At 37.1% G+C, this 27,448-nt stretch overlaps 1 protein-coding gene across 16 annotated transcripts in view; it reads left to right on the plus strand.

Moving 5' to 3' along the window:
* The window catches only part of ASPP (Ankyrin-repeat, SH3-domain, and Proline-rich-region containing Protein), a 92,387-nt gene that overhangs the window by 59,827 nt on the left and 5,112 nt on the right, over positions 1 to 27,448 (plus strand). For 12 of the 16 annotated variants that reach the window (XM_066289022.1, XM_066289020.1, XM_066289019.1 and 9 more), the window contains 3 exons: positions 22,157 to 22,430; positions 23,162 to 23,340; positions 25,631 to 25,836. In XM_066289022.1, coding sequence (XP_066145119.1) covers positions 22,157 to 22,430; positions 23,162 to 23,340; positions 25,631 to 25,836 — 659 coding nt within the window. Of the gene's footprint in view, positions 1 to 7,082; positions 7,300 to 18,994; positions 19,153 to 20,032; positions 20,282 to 22,156; positions 22,431 to 23,161; positions 23,341 to 25,630; positions 25,837 to 27,448 lie in introns of those variants that run through there. The other 4 variants (XM_066289024.1, XM_066289026.1, XM_066289025.1 and 1 more) reach the window with 3 other exon arrangements.

The following is a 27,448-nucleotide window of genomic DNA, read 5'->3' on the forward strand; positions in this document are numbered from 1 at the left end:
ACAGACAACCCACTACACATACCCACCAAAAGTGAGAAAACAGCTTGCCATTGCCTAGAATTATCTCTGAGATGTTTTAACATTTTTTCAATAACTAATAATTTCAGTTTTGACATACAGTAGGAACTCGATATAGTGAACTAATTAATGAACGGCTTCATCACTCTACCGAGGCCGTCCACTATTTGGAGTGCCTATAAGAATTATATCAGTGATGCTTACAACGTGTTTATTAGATTAATAACTCAATATTTTAAGCTGTAAAGTAGATGTTCACCCATTTAAATAATAAAATAAATTAAATATCCTAATAAAAGAGATAGTACATGTAGTAAATATACGTATGTGTACACCGTGAGCAAATTTCACTATTTTCATAGGGAATCTACGAAACAGTAAGAGATAGAAAAAAACTAACATGGCATTCTCTATCTCTTTTTTTCGGACAAACTCAGTGCCCGTTTAAAAATTGTTTTATCTTCTTTTGTTTTCGCGCTGTAAGAAAAAGCTCGATTTTTGGCATTTTCGAAAAATCCTATGTTTCCTATTTCGCTAGTGTGGTAGGAGACTTTTTTGAGTAGATTGCGGTGATAGAGATAAAAAAAATTTAAGTCCAAGGTATTTAGAGTTATAACATAAACCTGTATTTTTTTAAAAATATAAAGCATATTCGTTTTCGGCAACGTTAAAAACACATAATTTTTTCTTTAAAATGTGAACTGCAATCTTTAAGGTCTCATGTTAATATTACTCACCTATTTTTTCGAAAACACTTTTTGCAGTGGATGACGTGTTATTTAAGAAAAAATCACTCGTACAAAGTTTTATTTGTTCACTATTCAGAGGGGAACGTTAATATTTTTGTGTTCACTAGAGTGGATAGTTCATTATATAGTATGTTCACTATAGCGAAACAACTACATTTAAGAAAAATATAAGGATCGTCAGGTTTGTTTACCGTTACATCGACATAAACGACCTCAAAATGTTACGTTGTAAAAAGCGTTTTGCTCACGCAAAAATACGTTTTTCTCGTCGTTCTAAACTTCAACTAGGTAAACACAGCCAATACTGAGGTTGCAGTAAACACCAATGGGACGTGGGCAACTCGCTATACAACCCATCGTGCCATTATCTAGGTTTATCTCGATAACATTTAAATTAATATGTTCCAAAGGCTCTAACTCAAAGGCTTCGCTTCTGAGAAAAATAAGTTGTTCGATCTGTTTTTCACCGATGCGAAATTTTTACGTCTTGTGTTAGAATGTTCATCCATGAGGTAAACGAACGTAAACGAGGTTATAAGAAGTAACTTTAAATGTAGGGAACCTACCATACATGCTCATACATCATCGTGTTGTCTAGGTTTATCTGGCGGATACTGTTCTAAGGCTCCATTTTAGAGCTTGATCTTGATCTCTACCTGCAGTTAAACGTGAGGGTTTGGATTTTACATGAAATATGCGTCAAATCTGAGACATAGACCCTACACTGAATCTAAAACTAGGACATAAAATTTCAACTAAGCGAAAATCTTCGATTTTAACATGTCGTGTATTTATGAAACGAAAAAAATATATTGGGTTTGTTATTATTATGGTTAATCTCAAATTTTTATCTTTTAAGAAGCGTCTTACCCACTATTTTTTTATTCTCATTTATTGTTTTTTTTATTAAATAACCATCAACGATGTAAACGTAGTCGAAGTTACAATAAACCATCCTGAATCTATGCAACCCACTATACCCACTCAACGTCGTATTAACTATTCACTGGGCTTATTTCAATTATGTATTTTTCTATAAGTGAAGCAATACACCCTATTTTTTCTTAAACTGTAAATATTTTTGTATGCATTAACCCCATTCTGGGTCGAATGCGTCCCAAGCCGCCAGACATTGTTCGAAAGCCTTTTGTTTTCTTTATATACCGACGGGAATATCCTGGTTGCTTGCCGAACATAAATTTGAAGCAGAAACAATTCAGCACTGTGCTTACAGATACGGTTAAGCAATCCCTACGAGACAAAAGCTTAGAAAGTAAGGAATTTCTCTTAAGAACGTTATTTTGATCTATCAAACAATTGCTCTCGTTCTATTAAAAGTTAGGAAATTTTTCAACCTACACGTAAAACGTCGTTTCGTCGACAGACACACATCAAGCGCAATTAATGCCAGACACTAATCCATGGCGGTTATTTCGCCATCGATTAGTGTCTTAGTTGCCAAAACCGTAAAAAAAGATACTACATCCCGTTCTTCTAGATCATTGTTGAATGTGTTTTACTCGTGGCGGTAAATGCGTGTAGTTTTCCATTGATTGCCGTTATTATGACGGGAACATGGCGATAATTTATCCGCGTCAAGATTTTGATTTATCTCGCCGTTCTAAGGGCAAATATGCCCGATCCTCTAGGCAACCATAATGACTGAACAATTTCCGTTGTTTGCAAGTTTTCGAGTACTGCGTTGCCCCAAAAGCAATTATTTAGCGTTTAAGTTTGTCTACCTATAACGGCCTAGAGTTCGTTAATGGGCTTGCCATTCCTAGGGTAATAAAGACACATTTCCCTATTTAGTCTATCCCTCATGCCAACTTCACAGCACAGTGATTGGTCGGTCTCTAATGGAACACCGTCGTTTTGTCAACTCAGTGTCGCTTAATGGAGCCGAGTTATTTGCTATTATTACCCGAGCAGTGCTAAATTCTCCTTAAGGAGATATCTTTTAAAGTTGTTAATAAGGATCCGATTTAATATCTCTTTCGAGGGGGCGTCATTATTATGTCGTCAGCTCGTCAGATACAAATCATTATCAATTTTCCTCATTTTTCTCCTCCGAAAACGTCGAATATTATCGCCGAAATGTGTGCGAATCAACATAAAAAGGAGCCCGACATCCCCCGGGGTGATTAATATTTTTCTGCCCCTGCAGCTGCCGCTCGTATTAGCTTCAGCTTCAAGGCGAACGCCAGATTTGTTTTATTGTCCTACTGCACGATCAAATTGCAAAATCGATATCGACGACGAAATAAGAAAAAAAACAGTTTTGAAATGAACGCAATTTCCATCTTACACCTCCAATAAACCTATCAGAAAACCAGAGAGACAAATCTGTCCCAATAGTATGCGGGTAGTTCGGTCGGCATATAAATTCCCGAAGGCTTTGCCGCCGTTTCCGTTCACACGACATATTTCATTCAAGTTTTTCGACATTTATTCGGAGCCTTTTATGAGACTAAGTAAGAGGACAAACAAAATTTACACCTTAAACACCTGAAAAATGTTTGTCTTGTAGCCGAAAAGCGGCTCGGCCCACGTGGGACTCTTTACATTTGTAAAGGTCAAGCGGCCAAGCTAGATTTTATTGCCGTTAGCCACCTCAAGAAAAATGTCGTGATGCTTGAATAAATGGTCCTACAGAGTGTCTCCGAAACGATAGCACGGATGAAGATTGTGCACTTGAACTGTTCAAACAATCGAAAACCACCCCAACTGAAGATTTTTCCTATAGAAACTGAAGGATCATTAAAATGGGTAGCTACACAGGATGTCCCAGATTGTTTAGTAAATCTCATTACAAATTCGTGACAAACTAAACTTGCTTTTTTTATATGGCACATCCTCCTTCTCAATATTATTTGTACTCCTTTGCGGGGTATGGGTGAGGTAGTACCCGCTTACAGGTGTGGACAATAGTATGGAATATTTTAAATCTATCAGGGTTTTATATCGAAAGAGTTGGTTATTAAAAAATAAACATATTATACAACAACCCAAGTATATCTTTAACAACGTTGTAAACCAAAACAAATAAGTTCATTTCTACAAATATAAAAAAATAAATAAAAACAGTGAGTTGTGCTGGACAAAAGAATGAAATACTTCGTTAAAATCCCTTAAAGCGATACAAAACTTTAAATAAACTAATATTTTGTGGCACATCCTTTCGAGTCGATAACAGCTTGACATCGATGGTTCATAGGATCGATTAAATTTTCACAAATGGAAAAAGGAATCTTCACCCATTCTTCATGCAGGACTTTCCACAACTCATCGCGATTGGATACATTCCTGTCTCGAATTTTTCGTTTTAAGTGTTCCCAGTGATGTTCAATCGGATTGAGATCTGGCGATTGAGACGGCCACTCTAGTACGGCGGTGTTATTATCATTCAGCCAATTATTTACTAATCAGAATGAATATTTAGGGTCGTTGTCCTGCCGGAAACGCCAAAGTAAAGACATATCTTTATCAGCAAATGGTAGCATATGGTCGTCAAGGACAGTTCGCAGTGAAGCCGATCCGTAATTCCCTCAATTTTGACTAATGGTTCAACGCCCCATCAAGAAAAACATCTACACACCATTATGCTGCCCCCACCATGTTTCAGTGTTGGTTTTTGATAGGTGGGATCAAACCTAGTCCCCACAAGTCGACTAGAACACCTTTCCTTATCAGAATTAAAAATATTAATTTTAGTTTCATCATTGAAAGGAAGAGTACTCCATTTTGAAGGTGCCCAAGACAAATATTCCTGTTCCAAATGCTCCTAAAACGAATTTTAGTTCTGGCTCTCCTGTTCTTAGAAATTAAGGGCTTCTTTACCGCAATCCTTCCGACCAATCTCATTTCTCACAATCGACGACGTACAGTGCGATCGCTTTTATTGATATCACTATTGTTAGTAATTTCTTGCATTATAGTCCTGGAGGAGTTGCCAGGATCTGCAGATAATATTTTTTTTAATCCGTCAACCGGTGGTGGCATTCGTTTTTCTTGGACGTCTAGGTTTTAGACTATCTTTTTAGACATCTCCATAAGTACCCATTTTATTAAAATTTTGGAAACGGCCCCTTGGCTGATTTTTAACTTCTTTGAAATGTCTTTGTGGTTGTAGCCATCACGTGACATTTGGACTATTGCATTTTGAAAATCTTCCAAAAAGTACTTTTTCTTAGGCATACATATGTCGCCTAAAATGCACTACACGATCGGACTTAATAATTGATAATGTATTTCGTACTTTTCTCCAACAAAAAAAATGTTTTTAACTACAACATTCCTAAGCCAAATATCTTACGCTGAATTTAGGAACGTACCTTTACTTTATCAGTAAATTTTCAAGGCGAAAACAAAAATGATCACCCAGAAAATGTTGTTTCACAAAATATTCCACACTTTTGTCCACAACTGTATATGAGGCATGCTGAAATGCATCATGGCTATGAATTCCACCTCCTCATTAGTCCTAATATCCCCGTCAAGAACAGCTCTCTACAATAAGTACTTTTTTCAGTCCACGTCTTGACACCTCCTGCATAAAGCGGCAAAGGCTTGAGTACCAGAAATATTGCACCCTCTATTAGACGCCTCGGAGGGGCTCCAATTCCTCGGAATTACGTAAACCATGGAGGTCTCCATCTAAAGAGTGCTGCGGGTTGCCCAAGTAAATGGACGTCATTCCAGAAACTCATTTGACGCGCTCCAAATCTATGCACTTTCCATCGGAAACTCTGATGGGGTAGTCCTTACGTACATCCATGAGGTAGCGGTTCCAAACTGACGCTGAACAATACAAGGTCCAATCGTATCCAACTCTTCACTATATGGGCAATTTTCTCGATGGACGTGATTAAAGATTCATTATTCGGAAGATTTCCCCACCTCTTTAGAAGCCGATTTTCGGCACCTATTCATGGCAGAGCCGGCCGTTGTCCAGGCCGATGGGTCTCCGGAAGCCACCGATTTCACTAAACTTCACCCCTCATTTTCAAGATTGTTAAGCAGTAAAAAATTCCAATTCTTCATAGTTGTACTATTTGCATTTGTGCGCATGTGGGCATTAAACAAATGGTTCAACATGCATTTAAATCGTCAGTCTATTCCTACCGTATCTATATGAATTTCTACTTAATTGAATAATTTTCTTTCGATTTTTTGCAAAAGTTTACGCATGCGTTTTCTAATATGGTCACCCCACCCTTTCGACAAAGGATCGTTCTTTTGATGCGATTTATTAAAATATCGTTTGCAAATATGCGACTTCAAAAATTCTTGTCATATTTCGATTTACTTTTTACCTCCAGGTAAGTGAGTTGCCACAAGTCCTAATCTCGATGTATGAAACGTTCACGACGTGAGTACCAATATTTGCTTTTAAAGTCTGTAGACATCAGGGAAGCTTGCGCGCAGATAACCATGAGACATCTCGCCCAGACGATTTATGTCCCAGTGACCTGACTAAATTGCGTTTTGCTTTTCTTCACGAAAGCACAAGTGCCGGAAGTTGCGTCTCAGGCCCGTCACACGTCTGACTTATACGGCATTTGCATGTCAATGCGCTTGTTCGACTACAAAAACTTTTTTGATAAACAATATATAAGTGGATTTGTAAGTGGAAAGTTTCAGATGCCTTTATCTAAGTTCGACTTTCCAACAAGTGGATAAAGGAGCCATTTAGATGCCGACCGAGTTTTTTTTCTCAAAAAATGCGGCTTTAAGTTCTTGACTCAACAGTGGTTTGATTCCACGTAAAGTTGAGACAAAAATAAAAATATTTCCTCATCGGTTTCAATCTAAACTTCAGTGAGAGTCACTATTGTGTACGTTCTTTTATTAATTTTCTATGATCCAACGAGTTTGGCCGGTAGCTTTGATGGTTCGGCCCACTGGACTCGTCCACATACACCTATCTAGGCTTTGTTTTATGTTTATTGCCCAACTTTTCTAAAGAACACCACTTTTTATGGGCACTGATTTCGTATTGGTATTTGATTTTGAACCCTCCGTTCAGAACCGGACAATAACTTCGAGTTGATTTATTTTAATTCGCTTTTAGAGCTGTTCAGTGCTTGTTTATCTCTTTTAATGATTTGTAGTTTTTGAGAAACGCATAATTGAATTTGCGAATCTGACAACGTTGCTTTGGCCATAATGATGACATGCAGAGGTAAAAACTGCAGGTGCCCCATGCTCCCCTTCAAACCCTCGAAACCCACCCCCAGGGGTTGAACTGTCATGGAATGCAGAGCCGCACCACACAGGGTATATCATATAACGCGCCGACTGGTGAATGACAGTGCGGCGCCGGCATTTCACCCCGTAGGGCTGTTCCAGGAAGGGCGCGATCGGCCCTTTTTCAAATACGTACCCAAAAACCGGACCGGAAGTCATTCGTTTTTGCCCTTCGAGGATGTGGTGTCCCGTTCAGTTCGATTGTTTCCCGAGGGCTTTTCAGTGGTGGTCAAGTGTTTGCCGGTGTTGACCAATTTTTCTCGATCGACCAGACATCCAAGCGGTATGTAGTTGGTTTGGTAGTGTTCAGGAAGCACCCGTTAGTGTGGATGGAGGTTTTGGTTGTGTAATTTATTAGCACAAAATCTACGAAAATAGGAAAAACCATGTGTTGACGTTTGCCCATTTTTCTCAGCCAGGAACGCCGGGGTCTTTAGTCCATTTCAAACTTCTTTATCAACTTGCCGCTTCAAAGTTTATGAATGTTTTTAATGGAAACTGTTTTGATAATGCTTTAGCTGGAATGCTAATCTGGAGGGAGTTAAAATAAAACGAGGTACTTAATTCCTGTTTACAGCTGTTCAGATAATTTTATGTTTACGACAATGAAGAAAGTTCGGAATATATGCTATGGGTTGACGGTATAGTCAATTTTCAAGTATCAAGTTTAGTGTTAAAGTGAAGAGGACGAAATTCCAATCATTTTAAAAGCCGTGTAACCATAGGGAAATCATATTTTTTTACGTACCTCGACCATTCTCCAAGGAAAAAGATTCCTTGACGATCTTAAAATTATCGTCAATAGTGTAGAAATTCAATTGAACTAAATGAGAATTGAACATTTTTTATTCTTCCTTTCAAGGGATCGTAATTGATTTACAAGGTCAAAAAATTGCAAAATTTAAACGATTTTTTTTTTACAGTTTGTAGTAAGAAACTTTTCTAAGTCTTTGTAGCAGATCTCTCAAGTAATCTGGTAGCAATGATAATAAAATAAATTCTCAAGGGGCTTCACTATACATCTCTCCTGCTCCTCCTGTGCACCACAATTTTTGTAAAAATTACAACTCACGAGATACTTAAATGGTTCTGGGTCCTTGTTAGGCGACTAATTTCATGAAGATGACATCCTTGAATATTCCTATAAAGAATTGCAAATTTTCCGCTTATTGCCCAAAAATCAGGGGCATACTAATAGGGAATTTTAGATCTGCGAAGCTGGTACTGTACTGAAACCAGAAGAAATTCATTTACCTATCGGGTTATATTTAAGAATTTATTTGTCCCAGTTTACGTGCTATATCAATTACTTAACATTAAACCCAACTCAAACATTTTTATTTGAGAGGATATTCGTTTCATTCTTACCTCAAGATCAGGGACGTAGTTGCAAGTGATTGATAGCTGAAATACTAGAAATATTTGTAACAGTTTAACTGATATTTCAATAGTTTTTTTCCATTTCTGGAAATTCGCTGCACCACTGATTTCATACAAATATAATCTTCAAAATTTTCGGTAGAAAATTGGGAATTCGGCACTGTATTGAGAGAAGATTTTGAAGTTAAAACCCTGACAAATAGGTGCGGAAACCCGATTAATTAGTTTTCAACAATGTTTGCAGATCTTGGGACGTGCTTTGCCACTGGATTTATGCAAATTTGAATTTACTGCTTATAGATCAGGCGCGTATTGCCTGGATTGGAGGCCTCAAAAACTGCAGAAATCTCATTAACATTAATTAATCAGTTTTCAAAAGAATGTATAAAAAAATGCTTATCTGTATACATATAACGTTATTCATTTTCCTGCATATATTTAAAATTAGTTACTTTCTTATCCCAATACGAAGAGCGCACGGAGGAAGGATTTTAGAATTGAGAAACTAGAAATATTTATAAAAATGTAAGCTTAATTATTTTCTTAATTTATGTCCGTTACACTTTCTTGAGAATTTTTTTGTCTTCTAAGGTACTATTAAACTGTTTTTAAAATCCTCCGATGTACGTACATCCGTCCAAAACCAATTAGTCTCTAAACGTGGCAAAGCTGTAGATCTGTAAAAATCTGTATCATTAATTAATTTTGTGATATATCCGCAGTGACGTTACTATCGAGAAATGCCTCATTTACGGCACACACCGAGGTTTAAATGGCTATTTTAAAATGTAACAATCTGCACAGCCTTTCTACAAAACTGTCGTTTCTAAGGTTACCTCAATATGCCTCTGAAATATGATTTAAGGAGTTTTAAACCTGGTCTTTGATATCTAGAAAATATTTAAAGTAAAAAATTCGAAATCCGTTCTGTGCAAATCTCCGTTTGCAAGTGCTTCTTCTCAATAGTTTCGTACTGTGGGAAAATTTATCAGACCTGGCAACGCGGCCCTACCTAATAAGTATCAGTCGTATTTTTCCTCTCTCTGTCACACTCGCAGTTCCGTTTTCTAACTGTGTCATTCATATTATTTTGACAAATGAGCGTTGCCTTGTTGTCGTTTACTGGATCGTTAAAATGTTACGTATTACCTCACTTCATTAAAATTTATAAGACGTTTCGATGGATTCCGGCAATTTGTCCAAAAGGAGGATAAACAAAATTTCAACTTCTTTAAACTTTAGCAATTTCTTATAACATAGCTGCATGCATAAAAGTGTTTTGAAAAGCATCTAAACTTTGAAAACATTTCTTCAAATGCATTCCCCGGACTTTTAACCTACTGCCGGCATTTCCAAATGCGTCTAAATCTCCGAAAGTCGGTTGTTTTCCCAGGCCATGCCCAGAATTCAAAGCGGTTTCAATATTATTCTATGAGTCCTTATTTTATTTTATTATTTTTTTTAATTCCGTAAAACGGAAGTTTTACTCTCCTTTATTCACATATTCAGGTTCCATAAATCATCCATCAACATACAACCACACCCGTAGATGTCGCATACCTTCTACCTGCTGGTCCACTCTTTGCACAAAGACCTGGATTATTGTCAATCATTTGGGACATAGATATCTGGGAAAAAAAGGCCCTACATTTGGGAATGCGCCCTTGAAAAGATGTCGGACGGGAGAAGCCTGTTAAAAACGACAATAACGAGCGGAAAATTTGCGAACTCCGTTTTGTTATTTAAAGCTTTTAATTAAACTTTATTAAGAGTTTAAGTGGGCCTTTAGTGTGCCATTCGTCCATGCCGGAACTGGATTGGGAAACGGGCTAGATTATGTTTAGGAAGTTAACAAGGGCCTTAGTAATATGAGAGCAGTTTATATATAATGGGTGTCTGAGATAAGGAGGGCACTATGGGGATCTTGGAAACGGTAAGAGGTACTGATATGGTTAAATAGGAGAAGAGTTGCATAATCAAAGGTCTAAGAAAACGACATATATATAAATCCCCGAAACATATTTTGGCTTTTGAGATACTTTGAAAAAATTGGGTTTTTCGATTTTACATATTATTTTTTCTGCCGTTAATATTAAACCTGTGTAAAAACGGATGGCACTTCTCCACAACACCTCTTAATATCTCTTAACGTGGCATTGTCAGTTTTTTTAATCCTACGTTTCGTCTTTGCGGAACCATCAACTACATTTTTTAAATACAGTCCGGATATTTTGGTATCAGATTCTAAAAATCCTTTTTATTCTGGATTCAGCGATGTATAACACTTTGCACTTTAATTGCGTTTGAATATTTTTTTAATTTAATTTAAAAAAAATCTATTACGGACCTGTGCAAAGATTTTAAATCTTTAAGAATAAACAATTGGCAATATCATTTAACAGTTTCTCATTTAGATATTTAATAACAGTCGAATAGCTAAATTGATGCGTTGATTTAATGGAACCAACAAAAACGAATTAAAATTTAATTTAGAGAAGACCTAAAAATTAAAAAACGTAAAACGTAAAAGTAAAGAAAAACATCAACGCACGAACATACCTAAATGACATGAACTGGTTATTTGATTTTATTGATACAGCTAATTTTTGATTCCTAAAAATTAAAGGACTAGAAAGGTACAGATCCGTAATAGAAAATTTTCTTAATTAAGGCCTAAAAAACAACAAAACGTAATTAAATCATAAAGTGTTAAACATCGTTGAATTCAGAATAAAAAGGACTTTCAGAATGTGCTATCAAAACATCCAAACAGTGTTGAAAAAAATTAAGTTGATGATGGTTCCACAAAGACGAAATGCCACATTAAAGAGCATTAAAAGTTTCTGTGAAGAGGTGCCATTGGTTTTGGTGTATCCCCAATATCAATGCCAGAAAAAATATTACGTAAAATCGATAATCCTATTTCTTCAAAGTATCTCAAAAACCAAAATATGTTTCGGGAACGCCATTTTCTTAGACCTTTAATTACGCCATTTTTCTCCTATTTAACCAAATCAGTATCTTTTACCGTTTTCAAAATCCCCATAATTTCCACTCCCATTCTGATCTCGGACACCCTTTATACAATATACCTGCATATAAATGGTTATTAAAGGGGTAAAATGCCTTTTATATTTTTGGGACGTTTAAAATGTGTTTCGGTTGAGAAACTGACCTTTGCTTACGCATCATTTATTTCGTTCATTCCATATAGTTGACTCACACGTTCGAGTCTTAATAGGGTTATAAGCTTAGAGCCTTATGGGCGGATTTTCCTATTTCTGGACGACATTAATGACTCTGGGGCAGGCGAAAGTGCGTGACCAAGACCACGTATCACAGTGACATGCCTTTGCGAAATAATAACAAACTAAGAGTTCCTTTTGCCTCCCCCTCCTTCCCTCAGAGACCGTGTGCAGTTGGAGTATAATATAATCAATTTTTAATAAAAACGGCAACGTAGCTTTATTCATTTGTCGACCTCTATTTGAGTCACGCGAGCGCAGCAAGGACTATGCACCGACTTAACTGCTACTATGTTGCCAGCCTGGCGACTTTTTACCTTCTACAATGACTGAAATTAGATACTAAAGTGGGCAGCCCTGTAAATATATTTCTGAACAAATATGGCTGCATTGCAGCTCTCTCGCGGAATATTTAGCCTTAAAAGGGCTTCATAAATATGTATCATGATTACAGTGCTCCGTAACGGACCTGAATTATGCCGGCTATTTGGTACTACGATTTTAATTACAAATTTAATAGCGCGGATAATTGGGGCCGCTACATTGAATATTATAGCAGTGCATGGGTAAAAATGCCGCCTTCGAAGGCCGTTTTGTCCATAAAAGTGCAAATCCGAACTGGACTCGAGCGGAGATAAAACTGGATTTAAAACCTTGGTCCTTCTAAGAGCTGGTTATCTTGGCGCCATTAACCTTTTAACCCTTTGTGTGCATTGTGGAGGAAATAATTTTGTTACGTGTAACACAATATTTTGTAGTCTACGACCTTTACGTGCAAAATATACGGAATTATTAGATATATAAGGTGTCCCGGAAATGACCGTACAACGCTCGCCAAAAATTCCTGGTCCAAAAATAAGGCGTGCTAGGTGAACTTATCTATACCTAATCTTACTTCGTTTTCCTGCTAAACAAATTCTCAAAACAGTTAGAGTTTCGAATCAATTTCGAATTGAAGCATTGAAGTGCACAATTGAGTCTTGAACCATAAAAAAATCAGTATTGATTCCTAGAAAAAATCTCCAAATGAGTTAGAGCTTCGAATTAACTACGACTCGAAACAGAGGCAGACTCGAGTGAAGCTTGAAACGCAAGAAAATCAACGTTAATTCTTAGAAAAAATCTCCAAATGAGTTAGAGTTTCGAATTAATTTCGACTCGAAGCAGAGGCGGACACAATTGAGGCCTGAAACACAAAAAACTTCAGTGTTAATTCTTGGAAATAAATCTTCAAAGCAGTTAGAGTTTCAAATTAACTTCGACTTGAAGTAGAGGCAAACACAAATGAGATCTGAAACACAAAAAAAACTTCAGTATTAATTCATAGAAATAAAATATATCTTTAATAAATGTTTAAAACCGTTAGGGTTTTGAATTCATTTCGACTCAAAGCAGAGACGTACACAGTTGAAACTTCAAACAAAACAATATTAATTTCTAAAAAAATGATCAAAACGCAAGAAACAAGTTTTTAATCTTCGAAACAGCTCAAGTTATAATATGATATCATTCTTCGCCCACGTCCAAAAATGGTTCTAAATACCGTCCAAAAGAGCCAAAATTACAAATACTTTTAACTTTTAAATAAAATTGTAATTACGCCGTTCTCACTGACTTTACAAAACTTAACTGTAAGCTATGAGAAATAACAATCAGAGCTCATATCCGAGCACAAAGCGTGAGCCAGAAGCACGTCAGCAACATCTACTTTCACTCACAAAATGGCACTTAAACGGCGCTCACTTTCCCTTACTAAGTCATGGATGTACAAACGGCGTACCTCGCGACTCTTTAGAACAAAAGCAAACTCGGATTTTCCCCGATAATTAGTGCCGCGCGCACTCCCAACATCTCGCTCATCGCCGTGCTAAAATTTGAGTGAATCAGCTGCGAAGTGATATCGGTACTACCTGCCTTTTGTAAAGGTACAGCTGATCGCCCTTGGAAACGATACTCGATAGAAAGATATATGCGATGTTTCCAGATCTAGTAAAATAAAGAAAAAGTTATGAATTCAAGGCAGCAGTTTCGTTATACAACTATTTCCCGGTGGAATAAAAAATACATTTCTTTGCACATTGCACATATTGCAAAGAGACCTTGGCCGAAAAAGAGGTCGAAAGGTTGTCGAGAACAATAGTAATCGAGAATTTCGTAGGGTATGCAATACATCATGCTCATAATTAATAGAGATGTATACATATCATAAGGATAAAGCCACTGTCAATCTCAACATTTTGTGTCGGTCTGGTAAAAATTTAACAACTTCGAGGGCTTAACGATATATATATATATATGAAATTTTGCAGGATTTGAGAGTTAACAACGGTGCGTATTTTACGCTAAAAACAGTGGCTGTTGTGTAACCAGTGGCTTGCGGGCAAGATAATTGCTGAATATTTTAAAGAAAAAATGTGGTACTTCACTGTTCTTTACCAATATTTTGTTCATTTTTTAATTATGTGTTCGATTTGGAAAAAAAAGGTCTCTTGACTTTTTTTCGTAGGACCGTTTTCGAGTAAATAAATAAAAAATATTCTAGCTAAATTTTTTCATTCTTTTTTATTATTCTTAAGAGAAGAAATACTTGTACGAAGATATGAATTTTTTTGTTCTGTACTTGCCTGTTTTATTAAAATTTCATTAAAATGTCTCAAGTAGTTTCGGGAATATTTAAAAAATTGTAATTTTTTAAAGAAATTTTCACACCCTGTGTTTCCGCAACGAAGCATTTTTGGGATATAGTTTATATAACAAAATTACCTTTATTTTAGCTGTAGAATACGCTCCCGAAGTTATGTAACGTACTTAGGAAACACCATGTATATATATGTATGTATCTTTATAAAACAAAGTACTGTCAGGATATACCTTGATTTCGTTTCCATGGTTACAAAAACAAATGCATCAAACTGTAATAACTCTTCTAATAATCATTATGTGTTTGATATTAGTTTGGGAACTAAAAATAACAAATTACTCTTTAAGAGAGAAAATTGACTTGATATTTATAATTGAAGAATGTGAAGAAAATTGTTTCTTTTTATATTTTTTTATATTATTTAAAATGAAATAAAACCTCGTTTTACGAGAAACGGTTAAAGATAGGTATAGGACATGTTGGCATCACTTGAAAGGGCGTTAAATAGTGATTTTAATGAATACATAAAAATGTATACATCCTATTTAAAATAAGCAAGATATTCTAAATCATAAGTAAGATGTAATCAATATTTTTGCTCGCCCTGTATATCGAATTTTAAAAGAACTATTTTCAACTTGAAGAAGTATCTGTTGTTAAGACGTACCCATCAAAAAACGGTAATTAACTAATTCATTTCAAGTAGAAAAAAAATGTTTTCTTGACCCTTGCATTTTTACACTTCGTTAAATTTCTCAATGAGTATTTGTTTTAGACCTATTAAGTGTTTATACAAACTTCTACTATTTTCTTTTTCTAATTTCAAATATTTAAAAAAAATATAGGGTGTTAGATTTCAAAAAGCGTAAGTTTGAATCGTATCTTTTTTGCGCCTCCTGTATAAATGACAATATTTTTAAAATGTGTCCTATAAGATCGTACATATAAGTGCAAAAACCATTTTTCATCGACACCATTAATAAAGCCGTAATCGTCTAAGACGCTCTTATTGGACCGTCCTGTATATGAGATTTTAGGTTTGAATCTCCTCTTAGCTATAAGCATCGTGTCTCGATTCTGCAGTGGCATCTCCTCCTTCATCAAATTCTTCAGGTTTCGCAATCTTTATTAAAAGCATGTCTCTAACTTATGCAGGCAACTATTTCAATATTTGCAAAAAATATTAATACATAATAATTCAGTGTTGTACAGTCATTTTAGTGACACTCTGTATATCATTCTAGAACGAAAAAGTTACTTATGGAAAAACAGCATTGATACACTTTAGCAAAGCGATGAGCCTCCTAAAAAGTAAAACATTCCGGCTGTTCTGTCGGGATTTGGCCATATTTCACTCCTTTTTTTTAAGCGTAGACTCACTTTTTGCTTGTCAGAAAGCCGAATTTATTATCATCGTTGACACATAAATTCTGATATAAAAGAAAAATGTAAATTATAAGCTGCTCTCGGAAAATACCGAAGTTTTTTCGAATATACTTGTAGGGCACTCCTTAAACAACATTATTCCAATAGAAAATTTTCAAAAGACCCCTTCGGCTCATATGTCTTAACTTCTTTCGCGTGCGTAACGAAGAAAGGGGAATTTAATTTGCATTCTCCCTTAACATGATTATTTCATATTTTTTTTACGTCAAGGGGAGGGCTATAAATTTAAATCCATGACACTTAAGACGGCAGTTTGAGCCTGGAAAAGGATAAAGTATCATCAAAACGCAAAATACTGTAATGGATCCAGCGCTTTCAGGAGGGCGCAATTTAACTTATGTGAAGCAACTTTATTAGCTTAAATTAGTGCTTTTCCTTATTTATTGTAGATTTGCAGTAATAAAAGAGAAAATTTATTAAATGTATTAGAGTTGGGAGACAGTAGTTTATAGCCCCAGCTCCTTGAGATAATGCTTTGAAGATTCAAGCTTTTCTTATAAAAAAATCAGAGCTAGATTTTGGGATAATTGATGCCCCCACGAAGCCTGGAAAGTGCTCAAAATTAGAGGCATAGAGAAACTGTTCCCAGATATGTGGGTTAAAATCCATTGAACATACACATATGTAGTGTAGAGTTGGCATTCGTGCAGGATAAAACTCTATCCCTCTATCCTCGGGAATGCCATGAAGCAAGAGATTTGCTGAGTCTATGTAGTTCTCTAGTGTTTCAACAATTTCATTGTTCCTTATACTCCCATTTTTAACTTTTTCCTCACTGATTTCGTATCGATCCACCCTAGTTCGTGCTCACTACTTCCCACCGGCCTTAGCATTTGATCATTATATTGAACACGTCTGTTGGGGTCAATGTTTTGTTAATTTTTTCCCCGGGCAGAAGATTCTGTATGATTTCCATTTCCAGCATTCAAAGCAATTGTGTTCCACTGTGCATGAGCAACACGAGAGACCAAAATTAAGTATGATTATTTTAAGTCATTTGTATTCCCTTTCGTTGTTGCAGTTTTCTCCGACTCTACTTTTAATTCTTTTCGTTGAATTGCTCAGTCTATTTTGTCGAGAACCAGGTCCATTTTGTGTCGTAACAGTTCCGTTATTTTTGCGGTTTACTGTTATTGCAGTGTCATCTGCGAACCCTATTATTTCCATCTCTTCCGGCATTTCCGTCTTCAATACTGAACCGTAATAAATATTCCCGAATTTGGGGCCCTATTATGGATCTCTGAGGCACTTCGCATGTAATTCTAATTTCTTTGTCATTTCTTGTAATAACGTATTTGATGTCATATTTAGCCCATTATCTTAATATTTTAGGAAGAGAGGTTTATAGAAATAAATGGACATTTTTGAACTTTTTATAATTCATGCCCAGGCTGCGCAATTGTCTGTATTCTCTTTGTTCACAACGACCATTGCATGGAATCTCCAGTTTTTTCGAACTAAGTTTCATGATTTTCAGTATTTTCTGTAATTCTGTTTAATGCTTTTAAGGTCGATTCGCACTTCTTGACCTACACTGATTTACGATAAAACTTCCCCCTTCTTCGATTTCCTGCATTAGAGTGCAAACAAAACTGACGTAATTCACTGAGCATCGCATCTCGTCCCTCACATCGACGTAAATTGACAAACGAACTTTTTTGTTTTTCAGCTGCGCGAAACATGCTCTGTGATTGGTTCTCTCAACCCCCCTACTCCCTCCTCTATACGGCAAAAGTGCACGTTGCGTTTAATCCACATTACTCCATACGTTCGATCCGATGAAGGAACCCAATGTACGTTGAGAGTAGAGAATGGAATATCTGGTCCTGCGTGAGAAACACGACCAAATTTAACATAATCAAAATATAATTAATGACTGCTACCACATCAAGGTATTTGGCGGGTCACTGTCACCATCTGAATCAGACAATTTTTTACTAGATTCCTGTTCGTGAGAAATTAGACAAATAAACCACAATCAATGACGATGCAAACTTCTTCACTATGTTAATCAGTGACGATGTTCAATTCTTAGGAAGGTGAATTTCAAGGTGAACGTCGAGGTGCCGGGCGAGATGCGACGCTTCACTATGGTTCAAATTACGTAAATTTTTATGCACGTCACATGCTTCATATCACCGGTGATGCCACATCTTTTGAAAATTAATATGTAACAGATATGCTACAAAATTTTTACACCGACTGTTTAAGTACATGGGCATTATACCAACAATAATAATAACAATACCAGTAGTAAACAGCCAGGGTCACTGTTTTAGCTCTCACAAGAATTTTTACCGATAGAGTTGATGAATAAAGAACGCAACGATTTAAAACACCAAATTAAAGCAAAAAGTCTACAAATTTAGCGACAACCGTGCAGGAAAATGGGGTTATGTTCAGACATATAAATGTATCTCTATTCTTCTTTAGCATATTAAATTTATAGGACTTGACATTTTACGTAAGACGACTCTCAATCGTTACATTTTGTGACGTGAATAATAAGTTACGTGATTTAATCCATATGTTTTTACCCTTAGCCTTTCTATAGTCATTTGCTCATACAATTTTCTTACTACATTCAGCAAATAGATTGGGCTATCTTTTGTTCTTAGCAACTTTCTTATATCGTTTCCCTATTAGTACTAATTTCGCTGTTTTTCATTCACTTTTCACCACCGTTTTCTTGATTTTGCTTATGAGCTCTTTACTTACTTTACGTTTACCCGAAACGGTAGAATGTTCTATTCTACGTGGGCTACGGTATTTTCTGGAAAACTAAAATCGATAGCATTAGATCTTCCCCTCTATGAAGGCTTATCGCTTCATCAAGCACAATTTCGAAAAGTACGACTCACTAACTTTCCTAATTTCTGTCGAGTTATCGTATATATAAACCCACATTAAAGAAATTTCTATAAATATATATCCGTGTCAATTGCAAAATATCGTTTGTATCCAGGCAAGATAAATAGGAAAATCATTAAATTCCAGAAGCATCCGATTAGAAATTTGAACGAGGTTCATACATTATTCAAAAGTAAAACACCCCCTCGCGTGGAACAAAAAGGCCCAGCCCTGACATCATTAATATACAATAATATACAAAACATCTTGAATGAAATTAATCAGGCTAAAAGGGGCTTGTAAATTAGGTTCGCGTCAGATATTATTAATGGTGTGTGTGTGAATGACTCCTCCATACGAGCCGGTCCTGTGCTTCCTCAAATTGTTATCGGACTGATTAGATTAATTATTTGTAGATACCCGCCCGTTCGAGGGCATGCAAAATGAATGGGTTCCTTGACAAACAAAATTAAAAAGGATGCTGGCCTGCGTGTGCCAGCCGGCTGATCCCTCTGTGTTCAGACGATCCCCTATCCCTTTAGGGGCGCCACCACTGAAAATCCCCACCGACAAGGTAAAATTTAAATTTCCCCTTCTTGAGAGTGTAATGCCTACGTTACGAGATGTCGCGGGATCCCCACAACATCTCGTAACCATTAAGAAATTTTCGGAGGCAGGTATCGGGAGTAAGGTTTCAAAAGCTACCGTTCTTCTTGACAGCTGGTAAACCAACGGCGGCCAGAAGTTACAATTCAACGAGACTTTATGGCTTTGCTTTCATCGTGAATAACTTAACTATTTTAGGAATTAAAAAGAACTTCTTTGCAATTTTCACACTGACTTCGGGAGCTTTCCAAATATATATTTCTGCGTATCAATTTAATGAATACTTTCGACGGTGGTACCTTTCGATAAAAATTTGATTGCGTTCGGACAATATGGCATATTGCGTTCGTCATATTTTCCAAAAACATCGTTCGTTTTGTACTCTCATTCATTCGATTGTTACATACGGGTAAGTACTTACAACACAAATCTTTGTAATTAGGTGACAATGTGAAATCATAGCTATTTATATAACCAATTAGGAAATGCATAGTTTTATGTAACGAGTAGGACAAGCGAAGCGAGCACCCGCGATTCGATACAAGCTCTACAAAATGGTATTTTCCAATGAGTTTCATACATTTTTTTTTATTTCGCTGTACATTGAAGATACCAGAAGAATAAAGCAGAAATTTGGAAATATAAAACGAGAATGCTTTGTTATGGTTAATTCACTGACAGTGAAAAACCATCAGTAACATTAACAAAGGATGCAATACTTCTTCCTATGGAATATTCATCGAAAATAAAGTTCTCAAATCTGATACATTAACAAGCATAGTTCAACCCTGGCCAAATAGATTATACACCGGAGAGTCCCTTTTAATTAACGTCTATGCTTAATTCAGGGTGTCCGTCCTAAGCCCGGAAGATCGGTGCGAATTAGTCCTCCTTACCTTTCGGCCAACCCGCTAGATAAACTTGGCTGTTCGGAAAGACTGGTCCAGATCAATGTCAAAGCAACCGCAGCGAAAAAGAAAAACAGAGAAAATGATAGCTGTGACAAGCATCAGTTGCAAGCCACAGCTGAAACTGACGCAGAAGCTAACAGGGGTTCTTTCAAAAGCGAAGGAAGCTCTGTTTTGTATCTGGATGAGGTATATTTCGTAGATGCATGATTGTTGTGTTAGATGAGAAAGTATGTTTAGTTGTAAGTCCCTGAGGCATAGACGGAAGTTTCGGCGCAAAAGAACATACTTATCTCTTGGAAGGGTTTTCATGTTAAACGCCTTCATTGTGCAATGAAGCTAGGAATTTATTAGGTATATCGCTTTTATTCTTTAACAAAAACTATAAAGATTCCTTGTACTGGGTTTCGAAGGGCATTTAAGACCCAAAGTCTTATCAGTGCCTTCGAAAAACCCGACCTTAAATATTAAAAATTCTCGGTTTGTTGCATTTTGCAGCTTTATTAAAAGGGATGCGATAAAACGTCAGCAAGACGCTCTTTCCGGGCTGTATAATTTATCTTTCTGAAACATATTAGGGACAACTTCATTAAAGTTTAATCTTCCCAGCATGAGCTGTGCCCGATCTTTCATTTCTTATGGTTTTAGTTGCTATTTGAAACGCGCTGACACTTTGTAAAAGAGTAATTCCATTAAAATAACTGGGAAACCCTGTTAGTCCATTCCTTTCTCGTATTATTATCGAGAGTACCGCTTAAAATTTAATATTAAACTCCCTGAAAATTATTCAATAAACACGCCTGGAAACTGGAGCAATTTTCTTTTTCGCATGCAAGGCAAAACGATCGTCCTTTTTCCAGGCGCGTCGATCGCAAAAGGGGGATCTGTCAACATTTTATGGCTCAATGAATCGCAACGTATCCGAACCGAAAATTATGTAAATTAAATATTTGTTCGTTTGCGATACGTGTAAGTTGTGCATGCTACGTTCAATCAACTAGATTGAACGGGCTGAATTCGGATATCGCCATTACAAACAATGCACGTCATAATTCAACAGAATATGACACACAATTGTTCTAAGTTCCGCTTCGAGTCGACTTCTTCTCGTCTTATATCATTCCCAAAGGAACTATCGATTTAAGTTTAAAAATCCAAATTTATTTAGCAGTTATGCAAGAGGTTCACGTGGGAAGTTTCGCCTTGTTGTCGTCCCATGTTATACTTATTCAGCTGTCAATCTAGTTATACATATAAGTTTGGACAGGTATGAAACCAAACTTTTCTGCTCAATAACCAACACCAAACACAAAATATTCAAGCGTAAAAATTCTAGTGCAGAGAAAACGACAGTGTTGGCCCTTAATACTCAGACAAATAATTTTAAATACCTACCTAACATGCCTTTAAAAGGTATTTTTCAATAAACCAATTCTAAACTAATGTGAAAGTTTTTAAAAAATTCTGGATTATTTGGTGAATGAATTGCTGATTATATCACCAGAATTATTAATATTAAGTGGCGTCATCTATGAGCGGTCGCTTAAAGCTTGCTCACCTTAGAAGAGCCCATGACAGCGTTCGGTTACAGGACATAAATAAAATTTTATGTACTTTTATACCTATAAATATAACTTCAATTAATCAGTCATAGCACAGCAATTAATATAAAGACAGTGATCCCTCCTAGGAGAATTGTTTCCATAGTTACGCCCTTGTTTGAAAATGAAAGAAAAGGAAGATTACGGAGGCTTTTAAGGATTATTTTTCACTTTATTTTAGCATGTACAGAGTGGTCCAACTTCGGGACTCATCGTTAGGATCATTGAAAAATTGTAATTTTTTTTTTAAATAAATCGTACACTAATGTACAAGATTAGTTATGTAAAAAACGATCTCAAAATGAAAATCACTCAAATTGTCTGTTGAGAAATTTAAACCTTGGAATATCAAACATAGTTTACGTGCAAAACCCAGTTATCTTGATGACTACTTGCGTTGTGAGCAATGTATGTTCTGAACACAATTTTGCTTCAACGTTAACGGAATATGTCTTGTTTTCAGTTACCAGACGGAGTGCAGTTGACGCTGACCGAGCTGCGCGACATGGCGTGTAGACAGCAAGCGCAGATCGATTCCCAGCACCAGCTGCTAACCGCGAAAGAGCAACGGCTGCGGTACTTGAAAGAGCAGGATGCGCGAGCGCAACGCGTCCAAGCTGAAAGCGAACGGCTGCGCAGGTTGCGGGATCGAGTCGAGGCGCAGGAACTCAAGTTGCGCAAACTGCGCGCTCTTAGGGGCCAAGTCGACCATCAGAAGCAAAATAATATTAGTCTCAGTAAGTATTTGATCATAGGGCTTGCCATTAAGTTCCTTTGTTTTCTGAGAGGGTTTGACTAAAATTTACCCCAAATCACTCGGACAACTCCATCAATCCTCGATCCCATTGTAATCGTAAATACCCGCGTCCCCGGTTCTGGAAACATCTAAATGCAGGAACAATAGTGTTAACGTGAACAAAGGACGGGCGCACATCCCGTATCATCTGTCAACTTTAAAGCTGCTGGATCTAATTAAACTGGATTATGGCGGGGCCGAGTGGAGTGCATTTCAGGCTATTAGAGAAGAAGTTGATAAATTTGGAGCTCCATATAAAACTATAGCAATTAGGGGAAAATGGTTGAGAATCTGGCACGAATTGCGCCCACAGGCGCCAGAATGGCCTTTACGATGCGGTTGGCGGGCACAAATGTACTTCCGGAACAAAATTTGTCTCGTCGAAGGAAATTGGTTTTTAACTAAGTTGCAGCTGCGAGAATTAAGCAATTTAATTATTTAATCAGCGCCAATATTGCTTGACATAATTTGGGCGTATATGACGCATTTTTATTAACTGTTCCTCTAGACCAATTCAGCATGCCCTGCAGCTAAAGCATCGGCATTATTTATTTTAATTAACGCACACGCGATCGTATTTTACACGGCCATTTCCTGTTTCCGCAGGCATAAATTATAGCGAGCCCCTCTTTTATTATTATTTGCTGTTAACATTTTCTCTGCTTTTTCTAGCAAGTGACCTTGATTCAATTAGAGCCCTCTTCAATGAAAAGGAAAAAGAGCTCTCCTTGGCCGTTGCCAAAGTGGAGGAGCTTACCCGTCAACTCGAGGAACTGAGACGGGGCAAGACCAACAGAGAGCCTCCGACCGCCTCCGCTCTAGAACTGGATAAACTGCGAAGGGAGCTCATGGTAAGCGTGTAAAGAAATGTGTTCAAATTCGTATTGACATCAATTGACTGAACAATGGCATTAAGCCGCCCCAAACGAGGGAAATTCCAATAAAAAGGCAATGTTATCGGGGAAAATAGGTCGTTAAATTTTCCTGTTGCGTCTTGATCCCCAGAGAGTGGGAAGACCGGTCTCTGTCTTTCCAGTTTGTGAAGTTGCTGGCATAGGTCAAAAAATTGTTTTAAAAATAATCGTAGCAATGAAAATACTTCAACTTACTGACGTATACTAATCTTAAACATTTACTTTAATAACTACCCGTTGATGAAATAGCCGTATTAAAGTTTCCAAATTAAGAGTTAAACGAAGGTTTTTTTGCTGTAATTGAGCCCAATCACGGATAGAGCTGAAGGAACTTCAGTTTTATCGCATCAAACGGAAAAAACAAGCTGCCAACATTTAGGAAATATATTTTTACTGTGTATTCGCTTATCTGAGACAGCAGATTCCACGCTTACACGCGCCAGTTTCCTGTCGCCTTAAATGGAGTGTCTCTTTTGGCGTTCCAGCTGCCAAGTTTGTCGTAAATTTTGATTGTTATCAAACAGTTTTTAGTAGCCGTGGCAGGTAGAGATTAATGTAAATACATTAATCATGGAATACTATACAGGATATACTAATAATTAAATGTCTACCAGCTAGTTCCGTCAAATTGTTGAAGAAATGGCGAATGTGACTTCTGTGTGTGACTTTTTTTTAACTCTTAGTTAGTTCAGTCGCTTTCGGATGAATGCCACCGCCTAGACTCAGTAATTGCGGCACAAATTTCTTCTTTGATTGCGCAATACGTTGTTTTCAATTATTATACTTCATGTGATCATATACTTACGCCAATAATAACACTTATAGTGACGCGCCCATTCAACGCATTCCTGTTGGTTTTCCTGGGTAGTGCTCCAATGTGGCTTATCCGCATGTACAAGGTGAAGATTTTTGAGGAGTCACCTAAATCAGATTAATAAGCTCTGTCTTCCCAAAGTGCAGATTCACATATCTATCATGTAATAACTAAATTTATACGTAGTAAAGTCACACTGTATATCTTTTATGCACATGGAGATTTAATGAGTGCAAGCAAGAGGCAATTAGGCGACTGATAAGTGTGAAAGAGACGGGTTACCGTTTCCCCTTTTATTGTCAATGATCGGTTAGCATCGTTGACTCTCAAGCAGTGCGCCTTGATCTGAGGATGGATGTAGTTCTACGTGATTTTGGAGGACGCGAACTACGTGCACAGTTGGAAATTTGAATGCGCCCCTCGAGAATTAATTCCATGATAAATTTTAATGTAGTCTTACCTCTCCAAACACCACGAGACAAATGGTATTTTTAGAACACATCAATTGAAAAACGAGCCATTTTTGTGTGATGATCCGTTTTTAGATTAAGGTGTACTGCTTGCGAGTCAACCACGGTAGCCTGTCTCCCTCGCACTTATCAATTGCCAAATTATCTCCTACGTGCACTCACTAAAACTTTCTATGCATAACAGCGAAAAATGTTACGTATAAATAGACATATTTTCAATTATGATTTTTATAAAACTGCCCACGAAAAAATCCCAAAATGCCAAATTTTTTGTTCCACTTAAGTCAAAATATTTTGATTTTAACTAATAAATATTAGAAACTATCGACAGACCTTTTATCGCCATAAATTGCTTTCGAAGCGCCGGTGACAGATAAATAATCAAAAAACAGATAGCATTAAAACTGCATCGACATCCAATTTCCCCGGAATAGAATTTCCATTGCCCGTAAATCTTCTACAGACGTTTAGTTGCATGCATCTGCATTCCTGCAAATTTGATCTCCTCACACAGTTTATATATGCCATTGCCGAGTCCATTTGGACTTTAAGAGCCAGACAAATCGCGATCGATCCTAACCGAGCAGTTTAAATTTATATTTTCTTCGGGCAGGAAAAATTCCAAATGTTTCTTTGTCATTTCCAAACAATGCGACACGGTCGTCGCAAAAATTCTCTAAATTTTTCCATTTCATTAACGTCCTTCCTGCCAGCGCCGCCTAAACTTATTTATCTTCTCGACCTAGGTCTTGCAAATGACTCCAGTCAGTTTCCAAATAAAAGGAGTTCAGACCATTCGTTATTGTGCGAGACCAGTCGCAGGATAATTTCCTCTGCTAGCAAGATAGATTTGCAGGGCCGTCTTCAGACAGTTAAATTAGAAGTTTCCTCGCTTGGGTTTGAAAAACTCCCGGCCCTCATCAATCTATACGCTCTGTTATAGTATCGAAATAAGCTGAATGAGCAACAAAATCAAAGGCTAAACCAACAACGAGAGGCTCTCACGGCCAGGCAGGAGGAAATGAGCGCCATCGATAAGCGGATATCAGAGCTTCAGGAGCGGCTCCAGAGAAAAAGGAGCCTCAACCAGCAACTGGCGAGCCAGATTAGTGCGGCGTCGCACAAGGCGGCTTACCACCAATTTGTCAGGTGAGGAAAAATTAACGGATCTAATTTAAGAGCTGTTTACCGCTCGAGTAGTCTGAAACTCATGTAAATTTATAGGCCCAGTTAAGTTTACGGTCCTTAGAATTATTATGCCCCAGCACCGGGTCGTCGACAGAAATATTTAGTTGTATTCCTGCTTTAAGATGAATAATGCATTTCACTCGCCTTGTCCACTCTTGTCCGTCCACATAAACAGCTGAATTGTTTTGTAGTTTCGTATAAACGTCGGGAGCTTGGAGAAACGTCCATTTAACTCGGTTTGCTATTGAAGCAGTCAGTGGGCTCTAAATACAATGCTCGTCCTCAGTGCGAGAGATTAAATTTATTTTTTCCAGTTTCTGGAAAGCTACAAGGAATGCTTTGCGTTTAATAATGATAATTGCTAGGTAGAGGTGGATAATAATAATGTTTCGTTTCGGGTTGATGGTTTTAACAAATTTGCCAGTCGGATGCTCAGACACGGATTTCCGGTTCGCCGATTCGCGATTAAAACAAAATCATTCTTTTAGTACGGTTTTTGGCTAAGCCGCATTAATTTTCAATTTGAAATTCGGAACGCATGCAATTGAAACTTTCAGTTGCAGTTCCATCTAGATCCGATCCCTGGTCGATTTTCATCCATTTTACTCTGAAATCTAATCCGAATACTCTCTAGTTTTCCATTTTATGCGCTTCAATTGATCATGTACGTTTTTGTACCACTGACAAGATATTTTAAACTGAAATTTGTAGTCCTATTTATGGAAATATTCATATACATACTAAAATTATTGTCTTTTAACTTCACCATTTACCCATCAATGTTGATTTGCCTTTGATATCTGATTTGTTTTTGTTTTCTCATCGTTTTTTTTTATGATGAAGCCGCCCTTCATGAAGCACTGTACCACAACTAGACGTTGGGTCAGGATTATACCACAGGCTGTCGATGGCATAATCTTGTGGTCTAGTGTGGTTTTAATCACCATTGATAGATAAGACATGCTATGTACTGATCTTGACAAGATTGCAAGAATTGATCTGCCTACTCATCACTGGTGCACTGGAAACCAGATCAGGAGTGGCGTTCAATACCTTGTTAGAGTCGCGGGAGCCTCTATCTGGATCAAGAGAGTAGCAAGAGTTTTTCATAGAACGAGCGGTGGCCCCCTATGAGGTTCCCATTGAAACTGGAAAACAGCGAAAATAAACGCGAAGCGAAACGTTGCAATGCCGCTATTACAGAAAGAGAGTCCAAATGACCAACTAAGGCTGAAACAATCATATGAAGTGAAGATTCCAAAAAGAAAGAAATATACGATAGAACCTCTTCAGCTGCCATCGCGCAGTAACTACGTTTGATATACTGATGAACCATGAATGATTGGTATACAGTCATCAACAGCACTCTTGGAAGACCAAACAAAGATATATTCTAGGCCGAGGTTTTCCGATTCCACTGTAGTAAAATTCGGCCAATTCTCCAAAAGTAGCAGTAGTAAAATTTTCATTCACCATTGTCAAGAAACTTTGGCGGGTCATTTATTATTTTTATAAATTAAGTATTTATGAATAACTAGGTTCTATAATTAGAGAACCGGAAATCGATGTCTTG

Source organism: Euwallacea fornicatus, chromosome 13, assembly GCF_040115645.1.
Source record: "Euwallacea fornicatus isolate EFF26 chromosome 13, ASM4011564v1, whole genome shotgun sequence".
Taxonomy (NCBI): domain Eukaryota; kingdom Metazoa; phylum Arthropoda; class Insecta; order Coleoptera; family Curculionidae; genus Euwallacea; species Euwallacea fornicatus.